Source organism: Haliotis cracherodii, unplaced genomic scaffold, assembly GCF_022045235.1.
Source record: "Haliotis cracherodii isolate W230 unplaced genomic scaffold, xgHalCrac1.p SCAF_4, whole genome shotgun sequence".
Taxonomy (NCBI): Eukaryota; Metazoa; Mollusca; class Gastropoda; order Lepetellida; family Haliotidae; genus Haliotis; species Haliotis cracherodii.
Window position 1 is genome coordinate 1,639,434 of NW_027266297.1, and position 22,942 is coordinate 1,662,375.

The following is a 22,942-nucleotide window of genomic DNA, read 5'->3' on the forward strand; positions in this document are numbered from 1 at the left end:
ATCCTCAGGTGATGCTAGTAACGACCGAATTGTTTCTTATCTTCAGTTTTATCAGAGTCATGAGTCTTATCTGACTGACCTCTCTGCCTGCCGTTGGTTTAAGTCAGCAACTTCACTGCTTTGTTTATGTATAATGCATAACCTTGAAATCAAACTATTTGATTTGCTGGGATTATGAGCACTGTCGTATCTGAACATGTCCATTGTCGGCTAGTGTAATGAACTGTCTGGTCATAAGCATGTATAATACAAAGGAAGCTACCCCTTTTTACTATCTGCTGTTGCACAGCGTTGTATGGTCAGCAAAATTCTGCTGGCATCCTGGCATATTATAAATTATTTTACATGACATAACATCATCCAATGCAGTTTAACGCAGAAGTATACGTTGCAGTTGATTCACTTTCTTTGTAGGAGCAACATTTTACAACACATACTTATCCTAGTGGCGCGAAACACAAACAAATGACTAATGTGCTTTCAAAGATTCATTACACAATACACAATGTGCAGTTGCCAGGAATTTGACAAATATATGTTGTAGGTTTTTATCAATATTCCAGCAATATCACAACAGGGGGCACCAGAAATGGGCTTCACATATGATGTGGAGTCATAATCGTGACAAATCAACACCGTCAGCACAATATGCAGCAGGAGAAAGAAGAGTTTGCCGACAGCTTATGTATTGTGAAGGATCGTATTATGAACGTCGTCCTTGGCGAGCAGAAAGACTATACTGTACTTCATCGTTGTGGTTAATCTGCGCATTGAGTAAATTTTTCACAGCATTGACTGTCAGAGCTTGACTGTAGGACACAGCGACCAACTTCCTGGTGCACATATTCACTCGTCAACATGGAGGGACACAGGCTCGGTGTCCTGTTGTGGATCTGTGTCTGTGTGCTGGACTGTGTGGCAGGTAGGTGCTGAACAATGTACAAGGAATGGTTTTCATTTGGAACCAATTCTTGTTAATGCATAAATAATCTTTAAGTTCAAGTTGATTTGGATTTCAGGGATTCATGCTGAAACGAAGTATATTGTACCTACTCACCTACCATCTCTAATTGTGGCCAGAGATAACCACATTTCAATGTTCATAAATAAACTTGAAAAGTGTCAGTTCACGGTGTTCCCAACGCAACCTCTGTGTGGTGAACAGGACACTGTCTCCCTTCTACAGGTAAATTTAGAAAGTAGTAAGACAAGTTAAACACAAAACAAGTCGTGTCACGCCACCCAACATTAACCCTACCACGGTAAAATTACCCGAGTTGTTTGGGCATCAGTCATGCTACAATAGTTACAGTGTATTCGGGAAAGCATAATACACATGAGAAAATGAGAAGTTGCACTTTAAATCAGCATGTTATTATATCACTTCACTGGGCGGGTTATAGGGGTTAAGTTTTGTATAAATGACGCTGGTTCAAGAAGGATGAGTATGTGAAGGTTTTGATACGTGTGTCCCCAACACTTTGGTTGAGAAAAGAATGTGTAATGGCTGTATCACCATCCCAGTGTGTTGTTGGTGACACCAAGTGTGACAAGACATTGAAAACACTCACTCCTCGGTAGCCTCCTATGGTTCAGAAAGCTGTTTGCACTAACTTGTTAATCTTATTACAGTGAATATTTCATAGTGGTATTAATGATTACATGACGTCACTTATTCTATATGGAATATATGGGAGAAGTTTGCTCGAAACAATATGTAAACTATTTGTGAAGCAATTATATTTATATATAAAGATCTGAGATACTTGACCACATTCATCTACAACTGTGACTGTGGTGCGTGTCACAACGACAATGAATCAAAACACAACCCATGGTAGCTTCAGCGTTTATTCTGTTCCCTTTTCCTTGTTCTTTCGAGATTGGTTTTACCTTCAGGCGATGTCGGACTGTGTCGTTACTGAGTGCTGTTAATCTGTGTACGCATGTTCTATGCATAAAACTATATCTCTGTGAACACATATACTATCTGTACAACTACGGACACTCTGTTGAAGGTGATCATAAATATCCATACACATAGGCATTCGGATTCTGTCGCAACCTCTTTAAAATTGCATCAATGTATGTTGAGGAAATATATGTTCCTGTTACCCGACGACACTTAAGAGCATCGCTTGGGTGCACATGGCACACAAGGGGACACGGGTGGCCCAGTCGTCTAAGGCGCCGCGATTCGCTGTGCAGAGTTGCGTCCCTTAGGCACGCCAGAAACCTATAATTGTGGGTTCGAATACCGGTTCGCCGCAATTATGTTTCTAGGATTGTCAGCACCATGCCCGTGCTCGTGGGTTTCATCGAAGTGGTAAACGTCTAAAACCTGCATCACTTCGGGCTTTTCCTCCCACATGAAGCTGACACGCCGCGATATGACTGGAATACTGTTAAAAGCGGCATTAAACCCAACTCACTCACTCACTCACTCATGGCACACAAACATTACCACCCACCAGTGAAAGCTTGACACTGAGCAATCTTCTTCCTGGTTTAGGGTATCAGGGTAGTGATTCAATATCCATACGCATATGCACATATGCCATTCAGCACGCGTTCGCCTGTCCTCATGAATATTATCATAAACGTAGCATTGATCATGGTAGCATTTAGCTGTTCTGAGTCAACTACGAAAGAAATATCAATATGTTTCTAAAAACATTATTTTCTTGTAGGCAGCAAAATCGCTGCATTTGAACACATCATACGTAATTCAACATTTACATATCGGTTTTATTTGTTTTAACCAAATCAGTAATGGTACGCTCGTGCCACTGGAGTTTCTGGTTCATCGGTCACCTGATTGTCTGGTTTGTTTACAGGATGATGTTGCATAGCAGGGGTACAGCTGCACTGCGTCAGGCAATAATACTTTTTTATGCAAATTGTACGAATGGCGGGTTCTATTGTTAAGGCCTGACAAACTTACCCATTTCGAGAACATATGGTGTGATCACTGTTTTTCATTGGTCCATTCATATAATTTAAACAGCTATTTTGCCCGTGCCCGTGCCCGTGAAGATCCGGGGTAGAATATGTCTTCAGCAACCCATGCTTGCCGTAAAAGGCGACTATGCTTGTCGTAAGAGGCGAGTAACGGGATCGGGTGGTCAGGCTCAGTGACTTGGTTGATACATGTCATCGGTCCCAATTGCGTGGATCGATGCTCATGATATTAATCACTGGATTCTCTGGTCCAGACTCGATTATTTACAGACCGCCGTCATATAGCTGGAATATTGTTGAGTGCGGCGTTTAACAACAAACCAAACCAAACCAAAAAAAACTTATACACCAAACGGAATCGTTTACGGCAAAAAATCTGGGCTGGTTATGCTCTTGCAATGGAAATTGATATTTACATGTATTTAATAGTATACTGTCTGTTTGAATAAGTACATAGACAAGTCCACATTCCTTTCGTTTTGTTATAACGTGATCATCCACGGGCCGAGATCGTAGCATTATTATCAACTAATCTCAGTTAATATACACAACCCAAAAAGAAACGCCTAATAACTGTAATCATTTGTGTGTCAGATGGCATGGATACTATGTAATGCTTTGTCAATACATATCACTCTTTTCATAGTCGTCACACGCAAGTAACAAAATGCAGATCACAAACTTGCAAATTTGCCAAAACGCATCAACGTGATGAGTTGATAGTAGCACGTGATATGCATCTGAAACAGGTACATGACGACTATAAAAGTACAGGGTTTTCGTTTACGCCGTTAGGCGTAACAGGGAAAACATGAATGGAAGTTTTTTGCATTGGTCACTGTGATGACACCAGGTGTTCGCGAAGACAGTAAGCATGTATGTATCCGGGAAATTGCACAAAGGCAAACTCATCCTACGACTGCAGAAAGCAGAAGGAAACAACGCCATCGGTCGCTAGTAAACAGGAGACTGAATACATGTCAGCCGTAGCTAGGGCGATTCACGTTTCATTTAAATGCAAAAAGTCAACGCCGGAGTATAACCAGTCTTGACTACCTGCTAAGACGGACCTCACCATGCAGCCATTCGTCTGCATTTTTTTTATACTTGAGCAAGTGTTTGTCCTGCCCATCTTGGTTTTCATGAATATTTATTTCATTTCAATAATAGTTTAAAGTTCAAAAGTTGCAAGTACACGAAATAAGAAAGGCATATATATTTTCACACATGTCAATATTTTTCAGCAACTTCAAAATCCTACAAATACAGTTATCCTACTTTGTCCTCAACACTGATCCCATTAGTTTCGTTTTATATTCTTTGTGGAACAGCTACTGTCTCAAGGATCATTCCTGATGAATTTAGTCATTGCAGAAGGAAGGATTATTCAACCATGTCCAAAGATAATGTATACATATATCCAGATAAATGTATACAGGTTCCTAAATGCTCTGCGTTTTATATACATCAACCAAATGAGCTGCGTAATGTTTTCATATATCAAAATGAGCTGCGTAGTGTATACATATATCTAAATGAGCTGCGTAATGTATATATATACCGAATGAGCTGCATAATGTATGCATATACTTCATGAGCTCTGTAATGTATTCATATACCAAAATGAGCTGCACATTGTATAAGTATACCTAAATGAGCTGCATATTGTATGCATATACCATAAATAGTCTACATTCAAGCTACATGTACCTAAACGGGCTGCTTACAAGTTTACATATGCCTAAATTATATGCTTACAGAATCAATATACCTAAATGAGATTCGTGAAATTTAACTGATACCTAAATGAGATTCGTACATGTATAATATGCCTAAATGAGATTCGTAAATGTATAAAATACCTAAATGAGATGTGAACATGTATTAATATACCTTAATGAGCCACATACATCGATACCTAAACATATATGAAAAATATACATTTATACATATATCTGAATGAGATGTGTAGATGTATACATATACCAAAATAAGCGAGTAGACTTTACTAACTACAACGATGTAGGAAGATAACAACCATCCCGATACTACCAGATACAAACAGGACGTCTAGATAGCAACAGATTCCATTCAGCACTCACAGAACGTCGTGCCGCCATTCTACGCACATGGGGCCTTATCAATACTGGCAACATCAATCCCCTTGTGTACTCCTTGTACAGGATACATATCATTGTTTCTTGACGTATAATTGAATATGTATTGCATGTTTTCTCATTGCCATTACATAATGATTACTGTACAGCACAGCATGGAAACGACATGAAACCAGACTTTTATAAGCACCATACCCGTATTCGTGGGTTTAACTAAAAGTGTGAACGACTTACCCATGTGGACAACATTTATCGTTTCGTCTGCTGGTTCACTTTCGGTACAGGAGGTGAACTTTGCAATTGCTGTGAATATTCCGAACACTGAATAACTGAATTGATCAAATAATGGGTAGGTTTCTCAGCAGGATAAAAGCCAACGGATCATATGATATCCGTTGGGGTCATATTCGGATAGAGATGCAAATATCAAAGGTCAAGTAGGGACTACTTTCAGTGTTTTTAAACAAACATGGCGTCACCCTCGTTATTCGGCGATCGAGTCAGAATTAGCCATTGGGAATCTGGATAAACTACAGGGATGATTGCTATTATTATCAATAGAACAGTCTAATATACTAAAAATCAGTGTCTAACAGTGACGTGGGTAACGCATCTTAAAAAAATTGGCAACTTTGAAGATCTAAATTTCGAAACAATTTTGCGAGGGCACTAGGCCTAACCAAGCGGGATCAGTAGCCATATCTGCGCTTGTACCTCTCTGCGGCTTGAAACCTTTTCCACAAATTAAAATAGTTGGATTTGGCCGAAATATGTTTGAATCGTAACCTTGTTTCGTTTTGTCGCTGTGTGTACATCTGACTGCACACCTTAACCTTATGACAGGACAGACCGACTGTCAACAACGTCTGAACGGCCTTCATGACGTCTCATAGACTAGGGTTAGAGTAGCTTCTCTTTGAGAAAGGGTAGTTACTCTAGGGAACAGACCGATGGATTGCCGCGAAAGGCAAATAAAACAGTTGTGGTTTTGGTATATATTGCTTCGCCACTGTATAAGAAGCAGATTTCAGTTGGAACTATATTGGCTACTGTCACTGTCCGACAGGCACATCACTTACCCTGTGACGTAATAAATTATTAATGCGCGAATTCCAGGAAAACGCTTGAGTGTTTGGGGATGGTAAATATCCTGCATTATGGCTCGCTAGATACATTTTGTATTCTAAATGCAGGATATTTACCATCCCTTAACACACTCGCGTGATAACCTCTATAAATTCTATGGTTTCTATGTATATTACTTACATGTTCTTCTACGATTGTTTCACTTCACGGCACAGGCAATACATGACAGGTGGTAAAGAGGCGCCAGAATTCAATGTTCATAGATGTGTGCCTTGGGTGTGCCGGAAACTTCAGATCGTGGGTTCATGGTTTGGTCTGATCTGAGAATGTTTCCAGCATTTAGCACCATACCGTGGGTTTAAGCAAAGTGGTGAACGTGTAAGTGCTGGATCATTTCAGATTCACCTCAGACGGAATCTGTATTTTTCTCTTTCATAATTCAGATGACAATCATCTTGTTTATAAAGAGAGGAGTAATTTATCCAAAATGTGTGCCACCATTAAAATGTGTTCACTCAGTGAACATTATTTTACCCACAGACGTACTGAATCACTCATATATTCATGTAATTATGTGACCGGCGTTCAGCATAAAGCTACGGACATTTTAGCCCATTACTCAGCACTGTTTACTGATGTTGCGCATTCAATAAGTTTGCGGTTGGCGGAATAACATATAAGTCGTTTGTGGCATTTATTGACTTGTGACCCTAGTACGACCTTAGACGTCTAGGTCCTTCTGGATAGTGGTACTATGGAGCTAGGCTCTTTCTGAAATCATGTGGAATGCAGAATAACGTATCTCTCTGATCAGATGTCCGTTGTGGCATATTTTGATTTCTTTAAAAACATAACTTGTTCAATAAAGTACTGGGCGATCAGAAATGCCCTTGTCTGTCTTTTCGTCACTGTGTAGCCTATGAAACTGCCCATATGGCGAGTGTGGTCTCATGTGGAGTGTAAAAGTCCGTACTTGATGCATGTAATCCATGCATCATTTCTGTTACAGGTGACTGTACGCCAGGTAAATACGGCTACAGGTGCAGCTACCAGTGTCACTGTCCCGTGGTCAATTGTAACCCTACTTCCGGTTGTCAACCTGAACATTGTTCCGAGGGATGGTCCGGTCCGACTTGTCAGAAAGGTAAGCATGAGAATGTGGATTGTTTCAATCAATGCAGTTACAACAATTTACATTTGGTAGCAACGTGCATAAACTGCATCTTAGGATACATTCGTACAGAGTATACATGTATGAACACTGGCAGGAATGTTGATATAAATAAAGCGACAAAACCTTTTCATATCCAATAGAAATATCTATATAAAATAAAAACTGACCTGAACACTGGTCCTGTCATAATAATAGTACATATTGATATCGCCCTTATGGTGTCTGCTTTAGTCGCTCCTTTTTACTTTACCATATTATGATGTTATTGTTATATAGGAATCACTCTATTGTATGTCACAGAAAGTATAGCCCACAAGAAGACAACATCATCAAGTAGTGTCCTTTACCCATCATCAAACGCCGTCAATGGGGACACAGGAGGCGGTAATGAAAGGAAATGTTTTCATTCAGTTTATGATAATGCCAGTATAACATCTGCCTGGTGGAGAGTGGATCTCGGAAAGGAAACACTGGTGCGTGACGTCGTCATATACTTCAGAACTAATTGTAAGTATTACGCCAGATGTTCATTAAACATGTTCTACTGGCAGCACAGCATGGTGCAGTCGACACAGACAGACAGCATTGTCGGCTCGTCACATTTACGGACCACTGAATACATATCAGAGCAGTAGATTGTTGACTGTTTATTTTATTGGTGACCTGCATATTAGCATGTACTAACATCGAAAGGGCAACTTGGGATGCAGAAAATAGCAAAAGGGATGACAAATATATCATGGATGATTTCAGTTATCAACCATATTTCAGAACGAACCTTTAGTTGGGGAAAAAACATCATCACGTCTCTCTTATTAACATGATTGTATGCTTTATCAAGTAAAATATTATAATAAAGTGATAATAAAGGGGACACAGCATAAAAAACATCACTTGTCTCTCCTTTGTGACACCAGCACGGTCATTGATCCATGAATGAACTGTCTGACCAAACGGAACCACAGAGTACTTAGTGTCCTACAAAACATCACTGTTATGTAAATACTGGAGCATATGAGGCGAAATAATTTGTCCTCCTTTAAGATAGAGACCCAGTAGGGTGACTAAATAATATTTCCAATTTACTCTAAGGCCATGTTGAACAGTGGTAATGCTGCTGTGGTGTCATTGCCTAAACACCATGGCAGTGCCTTTTTGAAGGATTTCGCGGGGCGATGGGGTAGCCCAGACGTTAAAGTGTTCGCTCGTCACGCAGAAGGCCCAGGTTCGATTCCCCACATAGGTACACATCCTTGTGTCCCTCACCGTGATTTTGCTTGAATATTGCTAAAAGCGGCATAAAACCATGTTCACTCACAGGAACTATTTCTTTTAAGACTGGTCTTACTGAGACACTGTGCATACTTCAAAATAGCTGCATAGATAATCGAAAATGATTTTGAATTTCGGAAGGACCACATATCCTTTTATTCAAAGTAATGAATGTTGTTGTCTGTTGCAATGTGGTTAGTTCCATGCCATGCCATGCATATTGTGGTGCTTTAGGATATAGGAGGGTGTTAGTAATCAGATGGTGACACTTTCTACTATCACTTCACTTAAAATACTGTGTAAAATACTGAGTAAATAACATATTTACAGGTTCTGAAAATGCTGTATTATTTCTCATCGTGTGTTTCTGCGACTGGGAACACCATTCTCTCAGTCATAGACAGTGTCCGGACAGAAGTAGGCTTACGTGAATAACAATATACATAAATGATATTAATGCACTAAATTAACCTGAACTTAACAGCTGTAGAAATTATAGTTTTGCTAGGACCTAACTATAGACATCGTCCACGTGCGTATTATGATGCTAACAACAATACATGCTGGGAATCATTGTCATAGTGTCAAAATATCATAAATCAATGTCCACGGATAAATCATGATCCCGACTGGATAATATATGATAAACCTTCGACTCCAGGTCCTAGTACCAATTCATCATGCACCAATGTCCACATAGGAATCATGATCCTAGTACCAATACATCATGCATCAATGTCCACATAGGAATCATGGTCCTAGTACCAATACATCATGCATCAATGTCCACATAGGAAGCATGGTCCTAGTACCTACACATAATACATCAATGTCCACATAGGATTCATGGTCCTAGTACCTACACATCATACATCAATGTCCACATAGGAATCATGGTCCTAGTACCTAAACATCATAAATCAATGTCCACATAGGAATCATGGTCCTAGTACCAATACATCATGCATCAATGTCCACATAGGAAGCATGGTCCTAGTACTAATATATCATGCATCAATGTCCACATGGGAGTTAAGGTCCTAGTACCAATACATCATGCATCAATGTCCACATAGAAATCATGGCCCTAGTACCAATACATCATGCATTGCTGTCCACATAGGAATCATGGTCCTAGTACCAATACATCATGCATCAATGTCCACATAGGAATCATGGTCCTAGTACCAATACACCATTCATCAATGTCCACATAGGAATCATGGTCCTAGTGCCAATACATCATGCATCAATGTCCACATAGGAATCATGGTCCTAGTACCAATACATCATGCATTGCTGTCCACATAGGAATCATGGTCCTAGTGCCAATACATCATGCATCAATGTCCACATAGGAATCATGGTCCTAGTACCAATACATCATGCATCAATGTCCACATAGGAATCATGGTCCTAGTACCAATACATCATGCATCAATGTCCACATTGGAATCATGGTCCTAATACCAACATTTCCACATGGGAAAACATTTAGTTTTACATGACAGCCAAATACGAAATAGGTGGGTCAACCAGTTTATAATAAAAACACGTACGTACGCATCCATGGCACAGTTAATGCTCGCCGTGGCCTTAAGCTTTAATGTCATTAATCTGTTCTCCAACCTGTTCTCCAATCTCAAACATGGTGGCGTTTTAAAATTTTTGGGATTCATTTTCTTGCTAACGGTTCGATATAAGATAACATGAAATAGGTCGAGTCGAAAAAGGACTTGAAACTAAACAGATAATGCAGGAAAATTCCCTGAAATATGATTGTCTGGAGTATGCATACGGGGTAAATGGCTGGCCATTGTAAGCAACTGCATTATGACACAGACTTGTGAGGCTGCATTTGCAACCGACAAACTACTGAAACGTTGGTGGACAATGCTGTAATTCATTTTGTCATTCATCACTGACCAGCGTCCGTACGAAATACTAGATTTCATCGATTGCCATGACACTTTTCATATGTAACAGACATAGTTCGTCGGAACGGTATCCAGATCTACATAGCTGATTATGCCACCTCCCCAACTGATGGAGTCAACTGCTACAACGTGACAGGGAACAGAGACGGGACAGACATACCTGATGTTTTGAACCTCACGTGTTCAGGCGAAGGACGCTTTCTGGTCCTGTACACCACAACTGTAAACAACGAGATCGGCAATGTCAACGTACCCGCCCTGGATTTTTGTGAAGTGAAGGTTGAAGGTTGGGTCATTTATGGTATTTCCTGTTCTTGAGTATATAGATACAACTAAACACGTGATTTGATATTTAAAAAAAGACTCATCGTTTGGTGGGTATATGAATTTCTCATGTGTTAGTTGTGATATGGCATAGTTGTTGTTGGGGAAATAACCGACACCATATTTGTTAATATTGCATTCTTCGTGCTGTAAACATGATGTACATTTTGAAAATGTGTTTTGTTCGTATTATCATACATAGACTTCATTGCGATGTTGTATTAGATTTACTACAATGTTTTTCTTGGATATTGTAGGAATTGTAGCATCATTTTACTGGCAATATCTTGGTGCACAATTGTGTATCTTTTTCGCATTCGTCTTTAATCTCTCAGTTCGTTAATTGCCTACACTGGAAATGCTACTTGATTGTGTTGGTGTATTGCATTATAAGTGTGTGGCCCTGGTACCTTCGGTGCTGACTGTGACAACTACTGCCACTGTGACGGCGAGGTGTGTAACTACGTGAGCGGCGTCTGTCCGAGTGGAGACTGTCTACCAGGCTGGCAACCAGACAAGTGTGACACGGGTTTGTATAGTTACAGGACTTCTATTGTTAAATTGTGTATCATTACAGTTGATATCAATGTTCTGTGGTTAAGGTTTCTTTACAATGAACGAAAAGTGAATGAATAGCAAGTGTATAATAAACGTTATTGTTTCAGTGTGTGTATTTGGCGGCTACGGAACAAACTGTAATGGGCGATGCTCAGAGAGACACTGCAAGAGCGACAACTCTAACTGTTCTTACGTAACGGGGAAGTGTGTTGAGGGCTGTAAGGCAGGCTGGAATGGGAACGACTGTACACGGAGTAAGAGGATTGCAGACAGAATATTTACACAAAAATATTCCTCTGAACAATAGTTTAAACTATACTAATTAACACAAAAAGTATGAGTGTTGGTTCTTACAATAATAGATACACTATGTTTAAGAACGATTGTTCTGGATCTTGTTTTTTAACAATTAAGACAATTTCTATATATTTCTTCATGTACCTCTGCAAGTAATACATAATGACAGACACAATCAAAGTGATGGGGTATGTGTCCGACGGGGGAACCTCTGGCGAGTAGGTGTCATTTCTCCATTGGCCAATCATTCAAACGTGATTATACCGATGTGTCGTCTATGTGGTAAAGAGAATTGATAGATTGCTATAGCAAGTCGGTGACTGCCACTGTCAGTCGAGGCACGGATTGAGTCGATAGTGCGGGTGTTCAGTTCTTCATTTTGTTCATGACAATTGGTCGTAACGAGATAATGTATGTACATAAATTATAACAGGAGTCGTAACGCCATTATTCACACGTCACTCTACTTATGCATCCCATGTCCTTATTTCAGAATGTGTAAATTCCTACGGAGAAGGCTGTGTCCACCTGTGTTCCTCTAGGAGGTGTAGTGGAACCTCTTCCTGTAATCACGTGACCGGGCATTGTGAAAATGGCTGCATACCCGGATTGAAGCATATTGATTGTACAGAAGGTCAGTTTGTCCATCATTCACTTTTTATCATATTAATGCCACTCATGATTTGCTCGAGTACACATCTTGAACACATATATTCTTTTTCCCGTCTACAGCCTGTGTCCAAGGATTGGAATATGGCGCTGGTTGTGTTGGAAACTGCAGTGTCCGGATGTGTAAGGGAGGGAATATCAACTGTCACCGGGACACAGGCCGATGTAAATCAGGATGTCAGCCAGGGTGGAAAGGAGAAGACTGTACTACTGGTAAACGGCATCGACAAGTGTTATATCGAACTTCATGATGTGCATAGAATCATAACATAAGTCTAATAAATAAAATAACTGTACATTTTACCCATCTTTGACTTGGCACACTGATTAATTTTTTAAATAAAATACAAAGTTAATTTCTTGAATAACTAATGTCTATACGCTCTTAGTTCGTTTCTGTACACAGCTTGTATATTTTTCATTGGCAGCATGTATAACATGGGTGGGGTGTGGAGCTGGTTGTTTGGGTAACTTCAGTGCCGGGATGTGTGAAGGAGGGTCAGACACCAGTCCCTGGCATACATATTTATTTTTTCCATCTACAGCCTGTGTCCAAGGTTTGGAATATGGAGAAGGATGTGTTGGAAACTGCAGTGCCCGGATGTGTGAGGGAGGGAATGTCACCTGTCCCCGTGATACAGGGCAGTGTGAATCAGGATGTCAGTCAGGGTGGAAGGGGGAAGACTGCACTCAGGGTAAGAAACTTTCCATATTCCATTTAATGCATGTGTACATATTGCTTTACACAAATAGGTCTTCAGCAACCCATGCTTGCCGTAAAAAGTGACTAAGCTTGTCGTAAAAGGCGACTAACGGGATCGGGTGGTCAGGCTCACTGACTTGATTGATGCATGTGATCGATCCCAAATGCGTGGATCGATGCTCATGATATCAGTCACTGGATTGTCTGGTCCAGACTCGATTATTTATAGACCGCGTCATATAGCTGGATATTGCTGAGTGCGGCGTTAAACAACAAACAGACCATCCAACCAACACAAATTTGGCTGGTAAAGACAGTAGTTAAGCTCACTTCCATGAAAACAATGCTTCTTGATTGAACGATTGTATAGGATACATATTGAGCCGTTCGTAAAAGATAATATAAAAACTATACTGTCATATCTTTCGTAAAACACTTGTCGCATGTCTCGAAGCATATTGATTGTACAGAAGGTTAATGTCCTCTCCATTTATTATTGGTGATATACTCTTCAAAGAAAGGAACGCAAAACGGATATTTTTGGCAAGACAAGCAAAAGTAGCAGACCAAAAAGTGCAAAATGAAGAGGTCTAACGTTTGATAGTGTCAGTGACAAATTTTCCGGATCAAAATGATCACAAAATGGACATGCAAACCATTAGTCCGGAAACATGTACGATTCGGAAAAAAACCCCGTACCCAGTGCTTTAACAAAAGGACCATGGGGCTGCACGTACTGCACGTGCAACAGCACTATGAACGGTCTTAAAGTGCAGGGTTTTTGATTGCCTGGCATCTACGTTAATCAAACAGTGACAGTATTCCCCTACCAGCCATAAATCTGGCTTTGCGTTTCCGTTTTTGAAGAATATATTATTGCCACTCGGGATACGCATGACTACACATCTTGGACTCATGCTATACAGGTCTGTGCGAGTTAGGATGTCAGTTTGGGTGGCAAGACGAATATTGTACCCAGGGTAAGTGACACGTAACATTGTTGTGATAATATGGATAAAATTGTTACAGAAATCTGAATTTATTTGTAGTTTACGTTGTGAATTTGTGTCAGCTCATAAATGACATCCTGGTTATGATAGAAGTATGTGGTACATTGTGGGCTGAGTGTCATGAACAAATGGTTTGGTTGTTGTCTTAACTGTTTTCCATCTACAGCCTGTATCCAAGGTTTGCAATACGGCGCTGGATGTCTTGATAACTGCACTACCCGCATGTGTGAGGGAGGGACGGGCACATGTCCCCGGGATACAGGTCGCTGTGAGTCAGGATGTCAGTCAGGGTGGAAGGGAGAAAACTGTACTTCAGGTAATAGACGTAAGAAAGTGTCACACTCCACTTAATACATGTGTGAATTCTAGTGTCAAAAATGTATTTTACCCTACTCCAAAACGTCATGCTGGATTTCTTGCACACTGTTAGGAACCAAGTTCAGAACAAGTCCTAAATACGCAATTCATCATACTTCAATCAATGCATACATGTAATTAGAATGTCGGGTTGTTTGGACTTGGCTCATATCGTGTAAGAATGCTTTCAGTCAAGACTTGAATTATAATTTAAAAGTCGCCATGATACAGCTCGAATATTTGCTGACTTCGGCGTTAAACAACATTTAAGATTCACTTAGATTACGGGAGAAAGTTGCTTTAAAACGTTATGACAACGTTGTAATGGACACAGTGTAAAATGATCAGTCAATATAACATTACCCTTTACAGATACAAACGTAAAAATAAACAAAAAGCAATTGAATTCAACATTTTCTGGACAAACGTATTTCTGTTCCTAGCATGTGTCCAAGGAGATGAATACGGAGCTGGATGTAAAGGTAGCTGCCGTGCCCGGAAGTGCCTGGGAGAGTCGGGCTCCTGTCCCCGGGATACAGGCCGGTGTGAGGATGGGTGTCAGTCTGGATGGGAGGGAGAGGACTGCGCCAAAGGTAAGAGGACAATAGGCAGTCATGACTTAATCCAGCTCTACAGAACTATTACGAAATGGAAATTTAACTGCAACTGCGACTAACTCACTTATTGACAAACTTCGACCACAGTGGCTCAAACAGAAACTTTATGTTTTCATTTTTTTAGTGGCATAGGTATATTACTTTCAATAGTGATAAAGAATGAATAAATTTGTAATTTATGAGTATATAGAGGATTAACCACTGTGTTCGGTTGTTACCGAAAAATCTACACAGAAATCTAATTGTGACAGATTAATCACGAGTGTTATGTTTTTTGTTAACTATTAAAAGCTGATGGGGGTAACGTTTTGAGAATTAGTAATGTGATTTGATATTTGTTAATGGTTTTGGATTTCTCGGCCCATAACTTTGTTTGCATTCGTCTCGCCGTGACGATCATTCTCAATGCGCAACACTAAATAGGCCCACATTTTTTGTGTATGTAAACACGTTTTTCGTTTATTTGTTCGCTAGAAACAAATGTTATAAACCCAATTAAGAGGAAATTAAATATTGTCTTATATATTGTGGTCTCTGATTAAAATAGCGACACAACTTTTCACTCCCAGGCAGCCAATAAGATTATGTGAAAAAAATAAACCACTGTAAACCTTGTAATAGGAGAATAATAAATCTTTGGTTTAAAGAATGTACTTGAGACAAACCTAATTCTACATGTCTTAATACTCTGTATTGTCTGTAAATTCTGAAAATAATTTACTGTGATATTGAGTTTCTACCTAAAACTAATAATAAGAAATTAATTTTGAGGTTATTTCATCCTATCTAAAATACACAATATATTTTAAGATGCATAAATGTACATCATTGTTGAAAAAAAAGAATATTGCTTTTGAAAAAAATACCTAAAAAGGTTGATTGGTGCCCACCATCTTTATCTTCATCATTTTGTCTGCTCCCTATAATAAATCAAAATAGTTAAGAAAAAATATAAATACATATATTACTTTCTGGAGTTTATTTAGATTTAGGTATGACTTAATATAGTCAAGTTTTAACAGGGTATTGTTCTTTTTTCATAATGAGTTTCTTAATTATCCTGAGATAGTATGTTTAAATAATTGAAGTCTTCATGTTTAAAAAATACCAAATAATTATAGACCAAAATACATTGATTATATTGATCTGGGTAAACTCCACCTGTTGAAAGGGGAAACAACTGCTGTGGTTGAAAAACATCTTGGTCGTGAGATGTACGCCAAAGATTGATCGTTTCCTGCATTAAAATTGAGTATTGCTCTAGATCCAAATTATCTGAGTGTTTATTTTCTTAAAATATGAAGTTTAAGTCTCAATTATTTTAATAGATCTATGAAATATGTTTTTGATCGATCGGCTCTAGATCAACACTTTGTTGTAACGTGGCCAATATTTATGTGGTTGACAGTTGTTGTTTTTAAAAAATACCCAACAATATGGTTTGTTTCACTATTTCATCGGTATTTTTACATGAATTAATTAACTGTTTCATGAGCTTTGTTATTAGCCTTGAAAACGCCCAGTAAAGAATGTACCGAAGTTGCTCCCCTGGTCCCGTAATATCGATGCGGTATCTCGCTTCGGTTACCGTCTTCTCATTCTGCAACTGAATCTGGTACATTGGGAAGCCGAAATTCTCTGATATATCTCCACATATCACACCCCTTCTTCCCCCACAAACTTTCTCTCGGTCATCAACTTTCGGCAATGGAAACATTGTCACTACGGTAATGTTTTGCCACCAGGGGATTTCCTGTACTAGACGAGCTCGGGTATCCCCGATCCGAAAATAGTGCCGTCAATTATTTTTAGCCAGCCAATCAAAACACCAAGACACAACTCTCCACTCTCAGCCAGCCAATCAGATTTGGTGAAAAAAATAAACCACTGCGAATAAACCACTGCTGGCGATTGAAGATCAAGCCCTGTTATGGGAGAAACATATATAAACCGTTTGTGTCCATCCTGTTCTGAAACTTGATACATTGATAAATCCGATAAACACATACAAACAATTTCGAAGATGATTTGTTTTCGTGATCAAAGGCAACACCACTTCCTGAGTAAACGTTTAATGGTTCGCAGGTTCTTAGGTTCCAAAGGGAAATGGACAACATTGGCTTCTGCGATGATAGGCTTACGACAGGCCTAAGGAAAAAGGAGGGGATTCAGTTGTGAGTAGTATCCGTAGAATGGTCTTGACCACTAACGACGCTCGTATCAGTTATCAAAGGGGGATCATCGTCAGCATAATGTATTTCGCCGAGGTAATGATTATTTATTAGCGTCCGTGTGTAACACATGTTACAGACATCAATAAGAAGATATGCTGTAAATAATTCTTTCTGACAATAATCGTGTAATTCCCCTTAACTGCATATACTCTGCAGGAACAGATCATGTCATTTCAAGATGACTGAACTTTTTTTTCTTTCATTTAAATTGTGTTAAGGGCAAATCATATCGATATAACATTGCTTGTTAAACGTTTGTGTAAATGCCGAGTAAGAGATGTGACACACAATTTTGGTCGATTTACGTTACCGGTTACATTGGAATGCGATAAACCAATTGAGGGTGTATTCTCACACTTACGGAAAACAAAGTAAGTTCCAATTCCATAAATAAAGGACACAGTTCATCGTTGATTAACGAGCGTACTTTTTATTAATTTTATATCTGAAATAACATAATATTGTCACCCGACTTTCACCTCAAAGAAATCACCAATTGTGAACAACAATCTTGATGTATGATATCTACGTTTACAAAATGGCGCGTCCATTGACATCAGTATGAGAGATTTTACGAGGAGTCTTTCGTTATATCGGGTTGTAGCTATCACAGGTGAGCTTGAAATATACGTAATACAAGAGGCATCTCAAAACAGACGTGATTTTGTAAACACTATCCAAAAGGGTAGAAAGTTCACTTTGGCGTTCGTGTTTGCGTATTTTCCAAAACATTCCACATGTAATGTTAACGGCGACGTTTCACAATGATCATTGCTGATTTGTTTAAAAAAAACATTACCAGCAATCACTACAATGTTATTTTTTTAAATTAAATTCTCTGAGTAAATATTAAAAATTTTGATTTCAAAATATACACTAAATATATGCTTATTTAGTAATGTGTTACAAGTGGCGAAATTGACGATATACCGAACTTTCAGAGGCCATACAGTAATTTTCCATTGCCTAAAATGAGAGTTCCAACAGAATTTTCAACCTCAGAGTATACTGTGTTCGGGATGAATTTTGAATGTTAGTGAACTTCTAGGTAGTCATGTTTGAAGAGGAGGGACACACGCATACATGTGTTAGAAATGTTAATTTATTGTCCAATATTGCGGATTCTAAAGATCGTGGTAAGCAAGGAAGACGACAGAGAAATGTTCAACTCGAGATTCCTCATGAATAGTAGTTAAGGTAAAAAAAAAAAGCTTAAAAATTCAAAAGGTGAAGTTTATACTTGGTAAACGTCACATGTAGAAGTTCGTTGACAAATGAACATTCCCATTTTTCAAAGTAATAGATAATGAATAGTGGTTCAGCTAAAAAAGCAAAAGGTTTAAGTTTATGCTTTGTAAACGTCACATTTAGAAGAATGTTGACAATTGAACGGGCCAATTATATCACCAGAAATCTCTTAAAAAATTCAAAATAAGAACTTATATCTATATGCTCTAATAATGTTACATCTCGGATAACTTAAATCTTAATTGTCTCTTATCTTATCCTGATCTTCATCTTGATCGAGATTCTATTTGCTCTTTGGATCTAACTTTAAGAGATCGGAGCCTAAACCATCATTTCATAACCATCAGGTAAAACCCTAGACATCTACACATTTGGTAAGTATAACGTTCAAATATAAGCATACCACGGTTGCTTGAAGATTTCATGTACGAAAATAAACATTCCCATTTTTCAAATTAATAGAGGGAGGGTAGCTGGTGTAAAATATGAAATATATATATATATATGTGTTTTACAGTACGTACACATATTGTATATATTGAACTTTGAATTTGCAGGGTTGGTGAATGAGAACTCTGTGGCCAGGACAGATCCTCCATTTAGTCACATCATTGGTGTTGTCATTGGATTGGTTGTGGGTGTCGTCCTAACACTGTTGCTGACAGGTGGCGTGCTTCTTTACCTGTTTAGAAAAGGAAGGTAAGTGTAAAAAATGGTAGAAGCGTTTCAGAAGATATATATATATTATTATCATCTTATATAAAATCTTATTTCATCATGCACATCAACCATTTTTTTCCTGCAGGTTGTTATGGAGTCGTGACCCTGTGAAGGATGGAAAGGGAAAAGAGACAGCTGACTCCAGCATGACCCTAGCAGACAACTACACATCTATATCCGAACTGCCACACACTGATGGACGCAACACTCAAGACAAAGACTATGCTGGACTGGACACAGAAACGAGAGCTGACAACAAACACTATGACGTCATCCAGAATAAAGTATATGAAAACGCATAAACTCGAAGTGTGCACGTAGACAAGTGACTGTACATAAGCTTCCAATGCAAGTTCATTGCCAATCTCGAAATTAGACCTGCTGTCGGTCATACAAGACGAGATTGAAGTAAGGCCTGATGGAGGTGATCAAATAACTTTGCAGTTATCAAATGAAGCCTCTAACAAAGTTAACGATGGTGACAGTAGCGGATTATTTTAATGCATCAAAAACCCTACAATAACCTTGTATCGATTAATATTCATAATGTCACATTAGCCTCTCTTAAAGTTATGCACATATGGCCAAAATTAACCCATTAGGACCGGACACTAAGAGGAGATGGAGCCTGTATGTTATGCAACCTGTCGTCTGTTGAGGACGAGATCCAATATCTCTCGTTGCATATGCCACAAATATTATCACCATTGATAAATACACCCGCAATAGAGAAAACCCCTAGAATCCGAACATATTATGTACATGTCTTAAAAGAGCATATGCAAAGAAGCAAGCTTGTGTAACAGTCATGTTAAAAAAAGGTTTAGTCATTTGTTCAGTCAAATGTGGGAAATGAGCTCATTTTATATCTTGGTCCATGCTGACTTCACTGAATGTCACTCAGTTTAAATGTAATATACAGAATAGGTAGGATAGATGACACTGATATTTAAAACTGTCTGAAAAAGGAAATATACCATTAAACAGAGACAATGCATAGGTGTCAGAGTATAGTTATGTCAGTATGTGCAGCTGATATGCCCTACGTAAAAACGAGTTTGTATTTCATTATTTAAATGACTTAATACATGATTGGGACCAATTGTGCTCTCCTTCTTGCTGATCTCTTACACAAATGAATCGCAATTTCTGTTCCGAGTGGCAAAGTCAAAACAAAGTAATTTGGCTGAGAAGTTTAACTTAAGCTTTAGGTATAACGTAATGGTTGACAGCGTTGATATAGCTGCAATGAATTACATCACAATGCTTTGCGAACCATTGTGACGTCGTCGGTTACCATGATGAAACAATCAAATCACATCACTAATAGCTCTGCTACTGAAGCTGTTATCAGTACTTTTACACTTAATTAGACAGTCTACCAACTGGAAACGTTGGAAGAATGATGTTGGATAATAAATAAAATCTCACCCTCGTGTCTCTTGATATCAACACTCGTTGATAACAGCGGAAAAAAAGCCTCGGCAAGCTTCGGAGGTTTCCCACTTTTATAAACTCGTGTTGACATATTTGATATCAAAAGACACACAAGTAAGATTCTCTATTTAACTATCAAGCACATAGTCAATTCCCTTCCACTGATTGATCCACCAAAACTAGAAATACAGGAGACCAGTGAGAGCACCTCATCTGTTTCTCAACAAGCCTGTATGACAAAAGGGATGACTTCAAATTTTCGTTTATGCCCTGCAATATTCCAGTAGCTCTAGCCTTTTGTGTCAACATTTCCCAACTTTTGACATATACTCGAGCATGCTCTTTCTAACACGATTTCAAAGAGCGCTATAAACTCCTGTTCAAAAGTTGTTTCATCATGGTTACAACTTTAAAGTCCTCAGTAAAGCTTTCAAACGTTTAATGGTGGTTGAAGTGGCCCATGTTAATCCATAAATAATTGTAAATCCATATTATTGTCAATTACACGAACATAGCTTTCATATTTAATATGTAATTGTTTTATATCATCAGGTGTAAATATATTTCATAATTATTGTGTATGTCATTGTAAATATTTATCGTTGTGTATGGCCTTCAATTTTGTTCTGTGTATGAATTCGTCATTATGATTTAACAGTTCAGTAACATTTCAGTTGATTGATAAGTATATTTTCCTCATGTATTTACCTCATTTATTGCTCAGTTCCTCCCTTTATTTACCGCTCAGTTTTCTGTAGAATGTATCTTCTTAGCTGTGTTCCATTTCCCGGTTTGTAGCAAGCCGCCATTTTACGTCACAGCCTGAGCTGACTTTTAGTTTCGTATCTCGGATTTAGGTTATTCAGTAGCTTCAACTCAATTATTATCATCTAAATATTTGTTTTAATTATTCGTTTGTAGACTTAGTTCAATTAGGCTTTTATTGCTTTGTGCATTGCTATGTTTATTGTATATTGTTTCGAATGAGTTCGTTGATGACGTCACTCATCAACAGTGACAGTTGTATTCAGTTGAAGATTTGTTTTGCATTAGAGTAGACGTAGATTGTACGACGCTCCGATTTCGGGTATGTTTATTTCTTTAAGTTTGGCAAGTTGTAATTCATTCTAGTGTAATAATTATTGTTCATTGTTATATACATCTAATTGCTATTAATTCAATAAATCTAATTATTTATTGACTTCAATCACTTGTTGGTTGTATATTGGTGAAATTTATTTCAATAACTGTGAGTGTTGGAGGGGATTGAGGTTAACTGCCCCAAGCCTACCCCTGAAACCGTCACAGTGGTCATGTGGTGGACAATTCCAGATTTGACGCATCAGTGAAAATAAAGATGCCCGATGCAATTCACAATTTTATACTTATTCATAAAAACATGATACAATCGGAATTGTAGAATTTTGGCAGACATTTCTTGTTGCTTTGGAAAGTTTTTTGTCCCTTTTACTAACCTTTAATATTTCCTTCGAGGCAAGAACGCATTTTCCTTTGTCTGTCTGATGGTCTTCAGTTATGAAACCTTCCCTAGCGTTATTTTACCATTGCAAACATATTTTGAAGAGACATCATTTTCACACTTGAACATGTCACTGAACTGATCAAATAATAAACCATTTGTGTGATGCCAGATTCCTCCAGTTACAGATATTTCAGATCCTGTCCATTCATTATCTCTACAATACTTACATCTTTAACAAACATCAGATTTTAATCGGCAATATGATCGCTAACGATTCAGTCAGTCTAGAATGAAATATGAATTATCACTCGTATGTTAGTTAACGTCTATGTACCAACATTAAAGACACGTTGAAACAGTGTTAAAACATATGACTTACATAAATGGCTGACATTTTCTTGGGGTTTGGTGAATGATGGTCGTGATGGTTGCAGTCAGGATCCGAAGCCAATCCCTTGAAGAGATCTGGAGTTGGTACAAATAGTGAGGCATTAAAGTGGTAAACACGACTTCCCTTCTCAGCCAAATGATGTTCAGTGTGTTTGGTACTTACATTTGGTGATGGCTTTACCTATGGCTAAAAAACCTAGTTGCCACAAGCTATGTGTAACGGACCTGCAGGAATACACACTGACGACCAACCCATTAATAATAACGTGACACATGAGTCGAGTTTCAAGAGAGATGAGGTCTGTCCTGCAGCTGTAGTAAACACCAGCCTATAAACATGACTGAGGC

At 38.5% G+C, this 22,942-nt stretch overlaps 1 protein-coding gene across 2 annotated transcripts; it reads left to right on the top strand.

Annotated features, from left to right (window-relative positions):
- The first annotated feature begins 858 nt into the window (after window positions 1-858).
- On the top strand, window positions 859-21,037 carry LOC139478835 (multiple epidermal growth factor-like domains protein 10). Of its 2 annotated transcripts, none has more exons than XM_071261494.1 (13): window positions 859-922; window positions 7,174-7,308; window positions 7,639-7,845; window positions 10,597-10,833; window positions 11,266-11,400; window positions 11,537-11,683; window positions 12,220-12,360; window positions 12,459-12,608; window positions 12,941-13,090; window positions 14,275-14,433; window positions 14,909-15,058; window positions 19,122-19,263; window positions 19,370-21,037. In XM_071261494.1, exons 1-13 carry the CDS (start codon window positions 859-861, stop codon window positions 19,584-19,586), a joined length of 2,034 nt encoding a protein of 677 aa, XP_071117595.1. In that variant the 3' UTR covers window positions 19,587-21,037. The 2 variants fall into 2 exon arrangements, with proteins under 2 accessions (XP_071117595.1, XP_071117596.1); XM_071261495.1 differs by having other exon boundaries at window positions 14,275-14,424.
- Window positions 21,038-22,942: the final 1,905 nt, after the last annotated feature.

Coding starts and splice junctions, on each gene's coding strand:
- LOC139478835 (XM_071261494.1), top strand. CDS start 859: ATGGAGGGACACAGGCTCGGTGTCCTGTTGTGGATCTGTGTCTGTGTG. Junction 10,834..11,265: donor TTGTGAAGTGAAGGTTGAAG/GTTGGGTCATTT, acceptor TTGCATTATAAG/TGTGTGGCCCTGGTACCTTC. Junction 11,684..12,219: donor TGGGAACGACTGTACACGGA/GTAAGAGGATTG, acceptor TCCTTATTTCAG/AATGTGTAAATTCCTACGGA.